The sequence below is a fragment of the Chenopodium album genome, chromosome 7 (genome assembly GCF_948465745.1).
Source record: "Chenopodium album chromosome 7, dcCheAlbu1.1, whole genome shotgun sequence".
Classification (NCBI taxonomy): Eukaryota; Viridiplantae; Streptophyta; class Magnoliopsida; order Caryophyllales; family Amaranthaceae; genus Chenopodium; species Chenopodium album.
The window spans coordinates 61,045,609-61,054,837 of record NC_137840.1 but is presented as its reverse complement, the minus strand read 5'-3'; the positions used below and the strand labels follow the sequence as shown (position 1 = coordinate 61,054,837).

Genomic DNA, 9,229 nt, shown 5'->3' with positions numbered 1-9,229 from the left:
CTCGGCCCTTTTCGGGACTTTCAAACAATCTCCACTATAATAGGTTGTAATAGGCAACTCTCCTAGTACAACCTATTATTACATACCTTTCTTCACAAGTTCCACCACGGACACTTGCTACCTAATAGGAACCTATCCTACCGATCCTAGACACCTCTCAAGTTCCTTTCCTTGACCCAAGACATTTCTCAGGTTCCTTTCCCTTGACCCAAGACACTTCTCAGGTACCTTTCACTCACTGTGCACCCATAGCTACCACTTGAATTTTAGAGAGTTCAAACTCTTACACTCAAACATGAATTTGTAGAGAATTCACAATCTCACCCCAAAACACAAAACACTCAAACCCTTTTTCCCATTACAAGATCTCATTGAATAACTCTAAATACATATCTATGAATAAAGAGATAAACTAATAATATGTTGTACACTCGAGATCTGTCTGGAACTCACTGGACGTACTGTAACCAGATGCTGATAGGAACTTTGACCAGGAGGACTGACTTAACTTTGTGGTGAAGGATGAAACCATTAAGCACGACCACTCCACTTCGTCAGCCTCACCTTTAAATGAATACTTATGAGCATATTTATAGTACACTCGAATTATTCATTTCATCTTGAAAAAGATAGGTTTTATGAAAAGATAAGTTTAAAAGATATTTTCTAAAAAAAAGTTTTTTGAAAATAAATCTTTTTGTTAAGAATAAAATCTGTGAATAACAATAAGATAAACTTAACATAAAATCAGATTTTATTCCAATCTTATCTTTTTGTTTAAAAATACTTTTTAAACAAACTTATCTTTTTCCAAAAGGGATTTATTAGAAGATAAATATCTTTATTCAGTAAAACCAAATCCCTAAAAGATATGCACGTATTAGATAAATATATATATCATTTAAAACCGACTTTTAAAGACGTGCATACTTAAGTTCCTATTAGGTTCCTAAACTCTGACAATCTCTGAGTTCTTGACAAGTTAGTTACTCTAATTTCATTGACTATCTGGAGTTCACCTTGGGTTCTATATAGACGTGTTCCAGACCGACTTTTATGTCCAACATACTTACATGAATCCTAGAGCAATATACTTTTATTTCTCTGTGTTCTGGAATCCTATAGTCTTGATATATTCTGGATCTTAGGGTTTGCCCCAGCATTACACCGGAACCAGGTTGTTACAACATGTTGCGAAGTTCCTGTTAGGAAACTTCTTGAAGTTTCATTTCTGGAACTCTTCTTCTAACTTTACTTGTATCCTCATGGATATTCTAAAGTTCCTCTATTTCAGTTCCTTCTTCAACTCCCAGAGTTTACTAAACCTGCAAACATCACAACACTAGAAAATCCTTATTAAATGGAAGTTTGCTCAATCATAACTATCATCGTGAAAACCTCATAAGGGTCAACAAGTTGCCCCTTTTTTATGATGACAAACTGAGCAAACTTCTGAGGATAAAAAAGTAAAACAGAAGGTTAGTTTTTTCATTTATAAAAACAATAAAGAAAACTAAACTAAATTAAAAGACTCCTACACATACATGACCTATATATGCATAGGATACTTACCTCGTGAAGCTAACATATATAAACACCTATTTACATAGTTACCTTCATGAATCCTTCGCCATCATCATGCTCATCAACCATCACTCATCATTGCACTTGTTCCTTATATTGCTTATCATATATTACTCAAGTTCCTTACATATATACCTGTCATTACCCAAGTTCCTTGTACCTTGTTCCAAGCATAACTTGTTCTTTTTATGCACAACTAAACAAACATGTTAAATAGATAATCATTATTAGTTTACAATCATTAAAACCTAATTACTCAACAAGCTGCAACATTTATTATAAAAACTTATACTTCGTACTAGCTAAGGTATAATCTATACTAATATATTAAAAGGCGTTACTAAGAACGTCTCTATATGCCACATAGACCACGCCATGTCACCTACTCCATCTCTCATTATGCCACATCATCCCTATTCAATCAACTTGCATCATTATGCCACGTCACCTAATATTACTTCATATAAAAAGATGATGATAAGGGGATTTGAACACCCAACCTCTTATAAGAAAGGTAGTTATTTTACCATCTAATCCAACTATCAACTATGTTATAAACATGAAAATAAATATATATAATTGATAATCACAAGGTCTAATTAAAAAAAACATATTAAATATCAAATACATATAATTACAAGAAAATAATTAAAGTAACATCCCGGTGCAACCCTCGGGCTACACACTAGTTATTTTCATTAAATTATGCCCCAATGAGTATTATAAACAAGCTACTGTATGTGTTTGAGTCATTAAATATAGATTTGTTTAAACAAGGTCCTCAGTTGACAACGAAAACTAGTTCACACATTAGATAAATTACAATAAGCTCTAAGTATTAATCCATAAGTTTGAATTAAGGATTAGAGTTAAAGATATAGTAATGCAAATTGTTCTTTTTTATTAGGTGATTATGTGATTTACTTGCTCCCCCTTAGATATTAGAAACCTTGCTAGTAATATAATTGACACGCACGCATGTGGTCACCTCCATTATTTAACCTTAAATTTTAAATAACAAACTTTAAAAAAAAAATAATAAAAAATTGTCAACTAAACAATGTTTAATTAGTTCACCAAATTTGATTTGAATTATTCAGACTTTTAATAATCTGATCTAATCTTATTGATTTCCGAGGTGGTTAAGTTTTGACATTATTAATTACTACCTCCAGTTCTTATTACTCGCAATAAAGGGGTATTATTTGTGAGACATAAAATATTCCTTTGTTGCGAGTAATTTGAACCGGAGGTAGTATATTCAATTCGTGCTCTGGATTGGATCTAATATTCTTTGAAATATAATAATATACTTAAATATGTGGGAAAATGAAAATAAATAATCTCACCTTTGCCCGAACTGAAAATAACAAACCCACTTTTTAATATTTACAAGGCAAACCCGCCTTTGTATGCCAACTTCTTTTAATGAACCTTGACTTATTGGTGACAGAATTCAGTAGGTTGTATGCCACGTGTCAATTCATAATTGGTGCATTTCATATTTTTCAAAAAAAAAAAAAAAAAAAAAAAAACTCTAGCCATCGTGAAACCCTAGCCTTTACCTTATCCACCACCAAAACCGACCGGCCTCCCTCCTTAACCTCTGAAAACAACCGGCCGTCACCTGTCCACCAGGGAAACCGAGGACCTTCACGGGTTTCGGTGTTTTTTAGGGTTTTAAAGTGAGATTTCGGGGTGGTTTGGGAGGTAATGTGGGCGTCTTTTGAGGTGGTTAGGGAGGTTAGGTGGTGTTTTTTGGTGCTGGGATGGAGGTTTTAGGGGTTTCTGGAAGTTAGAGAAGGGTTTCTGGTGGCTGTGATGGTTTTAAGGGCGGCGGTTGTGGTGGTTTATGGTGGTTTAATTTCGGGGGTAGGATGTAAGTCAGGGGGTGAATTCGGGGGTGGCTTTGGTATAAGGGGGTTCCGACCGACCGTTTTCGGGGTTGAAGGGTGGCAGCCAGTTGGTTTTTGTTGTGGCTAGGGCAAGGGTTAGGTTTTTGCGGTGGCTTGGGGGGTGGGTGGTGGGTTTTTTTTCTAACTTTTTTTACATAATTTTTTTGTCTTTAACTTGTTTTATTTGGACCAATTATTGAGCGACACGTGTCTTTAAAAAAATATTTTAACTTGTTTAACAGGTTGTAGGTAAAAAGGTTTATTAAAAGAAGATGACATACAAAGGTGGGTTTGCCTCGTAAATATCAAAAGGTGGGTTTGTTATTTTCAGTTCGGGGAAAGTTGGGATTATTTATTTCCATTTTTCCTAAATATGTTGATCTGGATAGATCAAATCCTAAATAAAATGATATAGTTAAATATATCGTTAACTATTGTTTTCTTTACTTTAAGAGATTTTGTATATATATATATATATATATATATATATATATATATATATATATATATATATATATATATATATATATATAAAAGAAGAAGACCTTAAGAGATAATATACAAAACTTAATATCAAATTCCGTTTGCATTAGTGTTGTACATACCTTGCCCTACAGTTAAATTAAAAATAGTTAAGCTAAGCTTGATCAACTTAAATTATGTGTAAGAAATGTGGGTATAGTTAAAATGCATGTGCTTTCACCTGGCCATACGTGGTCATTGACCAAACTACGAGGAAGATAAAATTAACATCGGAAATCCTCTATATTCTAACGTATACTGACAAGCTCAAAGATTATTCAATCTCAACTAATCATTAAAATAACCCATCAAATGATCCACGATTTCACACCAAATTGGCATTACCTTATTGTTTTTTCCTATAAATTGTCAAACATAATGCTACAAAATTCATAACCAAATTATTTCGTTGAAAAACATATCATAAAAACAATGGGCTCTTCTAAATTTATTTCACTTTCCTTAGTTTTGTTTTCTTTGGTTGTAGGAATATGTAAGGGTCAAAGCACAATACCAGTTGTGCCTGGACTTTCATACTCGTTTTATTCATCTAGTTGCCCGGATTTGGAGTTCATTGTTAGAACTCATCTTTGGGAAGTTTTTAACAATGATATTACACAAGCCGCGGGTTTGCTCCGTCTTCATTTCCATGATTGTTTTGTTCAGGTAATATATATCGTTAACTATTGTTTTCTTTACTTACCCGTTTGGCTAGATGTAAAAGCGAAATAAATGTAATAGATATGCACATGAGTAGTAGAGCGGGTATGAATTTAGATTTATACCCTCTTATGTTGTTTTGTATGTTAATATAAGAGAATTTTTTGCCTCTAATAACTTTAGTCATATATAGCTGATATATACCAATTAAACTTTAATCTAATTTTTTATTTGCTGGTAACTTGGTATCAATAAGTCTATTGATATTATGGTACTGATATCATCTAAGCAAAATTTAATATCATCAAGTACTATTAGAGTTATCATTGACTCAAACTATTAAATGCGAAGGATTTCTAGTTGAATATGTACCTACAAGCCTACTAGGCCATTACTATGAGTATTGTATAGTCGTGTATGTAGATTGTGTAGTACGAAGTATTATATATTTATATGTGCCTCAAATCCTCCAATTCATGCTCCCTTTTACCTAATATGAAGTATCTTACTTACCTATCTATCTTGGAATTTTGTGTTGCCATAACTCTCACGTGTTTAGATTCTCCTTGATCTTCTCCTATGTAGCAAAATTGATAATTTTAAGGAAGCCTAACTCACCATGATTATTCACATTGCCCATCAAATTTATGTTTTAGGGATGTGATGGATCGATATTGCTGGTTGGATCGGCCAGTGGTCCAGATGAGCAAGATGCACCTCCAAACTTGACGTTGCGAGCTGAGGCATTTAAAATCATAGAAGATCTTCGTGCTCTTGTGCATAATGCTTGTGGCCCAATAGTCTCTTGTTCAGACATTGTAGCCCTTGCTGCTCGTGAATCTGTATTTTTGGTACGTTTATTTCTTGTTTTTGGTATGTTTAAAGATAAAATCTATACTAATATATTAAAAGGTGTTACTAAGAACGTCTATGTGCCACGTAGACCACGCCACATCACCTTCTCCATCTCTAATTATGCCACATCATCACTACTTAATCAACTAGAATATTGCTTCATATAAAAAAACGATGATAAGGGGATTCGTACATCCAACCTTTTATAAAAAAAAGATAATTACTTAACCATCTAAGCCAATCATAAACTATGATATAAACATGAAAATAAATGTATATAATTGATAATCACAAAATCTAATTAAAGTAGCAACCGGTGCAACGCCCGAGCTACACACTAGTTAGTCTAATTAATAATTTATGAATTAATTAATAATATATATATATATATATATATATATATATATATATATATATATATATATATATATATATATATATATATATATATATATATATATATATATATATATATATATATATATACCTTATCTTTAAGCTTTCTCCAAGTCAATTTTTTCATGTAACAATTTCTCATTATTTGTCATGTAAATTTTTACAGCCAGATGGACCATTCTACGAAATTCCCTTAGGAAGAAGGGACAGTCTTAACTTTGCAACAACACCTGTAACACTAGCAAACCTACCACCACCTACATTCAACACCACAAGCCTCCTCAAGGCCTTCACAGACAAAAACTTGACTACAACCGATCTTGTGGCCCTCTCGGGTGGCCACACCATTGGTCGCGGTCATTGCACCTCCTTCGCCAACAGACTTTACCCTACTCCAGACCCTACCATGGACCAAACCTTCGTTAAAAACCTTAAGCTCACATGTCCAACCAACACTACTGATAACACCACGAATTTGGACATTCGTAGTCCTAACTTGTTTGACAACAAGTACTTTGTCGATCTCATGAACCGCCAAGGGTTGTTCACGTCCGATCAAGATTTGTACACTGATTCTAGGACAAGGAGCATTGTAACAAGTTTTGCTGTCAATCAAACCCTATTTTTCGAAAAATTCGTGGAAGGGATGATCAAAATGGGACAACTCGAAGTATTGACGGGTTCACAAGGGGAGATTCGCACGAATTGCTCCGTTAGAAATGTTGATAATATTGGCTTGGCGTCTGTGGTTAAGGAGCAACACAAACAAGGAATGTTGTCGCAATATTGAGGAATTATGCGTTTATTTTGAAGTGGAATAAATGAAGTTTGTGCTAATTGTATTGTGCATTTGTACGTGTGATGATACTTTGTACGTAACTTTTGTATGATTGAGATGGTATTTGATCCAACTTTCATGTATTCGAGTGTTACTACTTTTGTTTTCATTGGAAGAATGAAAGGTGTATTTGAATGTTTGAAAATATGCCCCACTTGGTTGGATTAATTAGCTGTTGCAAAACGAGTAAAACACTAGGGGTTATCCCTTATATAGTTATATTGGCATATGGTTTTTGGAGTATGGAACCTCCTTTGGAGTTTGGACTTGTGAAGTAGATTGATTGTGGGTGCAGCTTATACCTCGGCATGTAATTGACAAATTTTAAATGTATAAGGTAAATATGTCAGTTTGAAATTTCCCTAAAATTAATAAATTTGAAATTTGAAATCACGCGTTAAAATGAATACTACCTCCGTTACATATTAGTTGCAACTTTCAGGTTGACACGGATTCTAAGACAAAATTTCATAATATTGGATTAATGAATTAAAGAAGGGGTAATTAAGCAAGGTAGGAGAGAGAAAGTGTATGTGATTAATAAATTACCCACCACCATCAACAACACTCACCCCACCATCGTCGGCCAGCAGTAGCCATGGCCACCACCGACGGCCAACAGCAGACATCCCACAATTGTCGGCCAGCAACAACCATCCCATCACTGTTGGCCAGAAGCAACCACCACACCACTGTCGGCCAGCAACAGCCACCCCGAAACACCCACCTTACACCCCTTTTAACCCAAACCACTCTAAAACCACCCCTTTTCAACCCAAACCGCCCTGAAACCACCCAATCTCAACCTGAACCACCGTAAAACCACTCCCTCTCCACCTCAACAACCCCCAAATCACCCCTTCTTAGGTCAAACAACCCCGAAACCAATTCCTGTTAGCTCAAACCACCTTATAACTACCCTTTCTCAACGCAAACCACCTCAAAACCGTACCCACTTACCGCAAACCACCCTAGAACAACCACCCTCACTCACTCCTAAAAACCACCAACATTCAACCTAAATCGCCTCAAAACTGACCCTGAACCACACCAAAACCACCCTCACTCACCCTAATCAACCTAGAAAATGCCTCGAGCCACCCCAAAATATCCTACCCACCCCGCAAATCAGTAGATCTAAACAATTGTTTTTCAAAAAAAAGGAAGAGAGAGAAAACGGAACACCACAGGAGGAGTCGGAGCGGAGGAGGCGACGAGTTTGACAGTGGTGATGAGTATCGACGACGTTCGTTGAAGGTGGTGGTTAGATGTAGCGACGACAACGGTAAAGGTGGTGCAATGGTGGTCTAATTATTTTGTGGGAGATGAATGATTTTTTATGATTGTTGATTTAATTGGGTAACACTATTATGTTAAATAAGTTAGATTAAAAATTTAATGAAATCTGATTTAGGAAGCTAATTGTGTTTATGAAATCTTTAGTAAGGGTGTTTTTGTACTTTCATTGAAAAAAATTTACTATAAAGGGAAAAAATTGGAAAGTTGCAACTAATATGTATAAACCCTTTTTGGCAAAAGTTGCAACTAATATGTAACGAAGGTAGTATAACAAAACTTGATCACTTGATAATTTTTTTTATATAAATTAATTATGTACAAACACAGTTAAAAGTCAGGCACATCATACTTCCTTCGTTCTAAATTATATGACATAGTTAGACTTTATGCACTATTCACATAACGTGCATTGACTTCGTTTTGTGATTTTGTGTTGACAAAAAGTATATTCATGTGAGGTCTTATTCTCAACATTTATCTTTTAAATATCAAATTTAATTTTATGATTTTGCTAATAAAAATCAAGGATATTTGTAATAAAAATTATGCATTGACAAACATATATGACTAAATAAAACGTCACTTAAAGGATATGCATTGACAAATATATATAAATAAAATGAGTCAATTAATATGAAATGGAAAACGCTAAGTATTAAACAATAAACATATTGGACACTAGAGCTATAGCTGCCACGTCAGCTTGAGGTTGTTAGAGTTAGTTACAGGCTACTGCAAGTTGCCTAAAATCAGTTATAACTAATTCTGTTATTCCTGTATTTACTTTTAGATTTCTCTAGAATATTCTATGTTATAGCTGTAGTATAAAAACCCAAAGATGATGTAAAGTTATTCATTCACAAAAATACAGAAAATTCTGATTGCTTTTTCTCCAAGTTTCTCTCTAAATTTTCTCTGTAATTGTTCATACATTTTCTTCCAGAAATTGTTCTGTTGTATCAGAGCTATAAGATCTGACATGTGATTTTTCTTGATTGATTTCCGCATTGATTTGTGTTCATTGTTCTTGATTCTTGATCTGGTTACTGTTTGATTGATTTCTGCAAGTTCTTTGTTCTGATCTTCAAAGTTGTTCTGATTTTCCTGATAATCTCAGTTTATCCAGTGAATTTCTTTGGATCTGATTGTTTCTGCATCATCTGGTTTAATCAATTACTTG

General features: G+C 34.2%; 1 protein-coding gene across 1 annotated transcript; it reads left to right on the top strand.

The window, feature by feature from the left end:
• The first annotated feature begins 4,390 nt into the window (after window positions 1-4,390).
• LOC145638012 (peroxidase 12-like) lies at window positions 4,391-6,918 on the top strand. The gene is made up of 3 exons (XM_081688987.1): window positions 4,391-4,667; window positions 5,318-5,512; window positions 6,079-6,918. The coding sequence occupies exons 1-3, from the start codon at window positions 4,434-4,436 to the stop codon at window positions 6,700-6,702; spliced, it is 1,053 nt and encodes a 350-aa protein (XP_081545113.1). The 5' UTR covers window positions 4,391-4,433; the 3' UTR covers window positions 6,703-6,918.
• The last annotated feature ends 2,311 nt before the right edge of the window (window positions 6,919-9,229 follow it).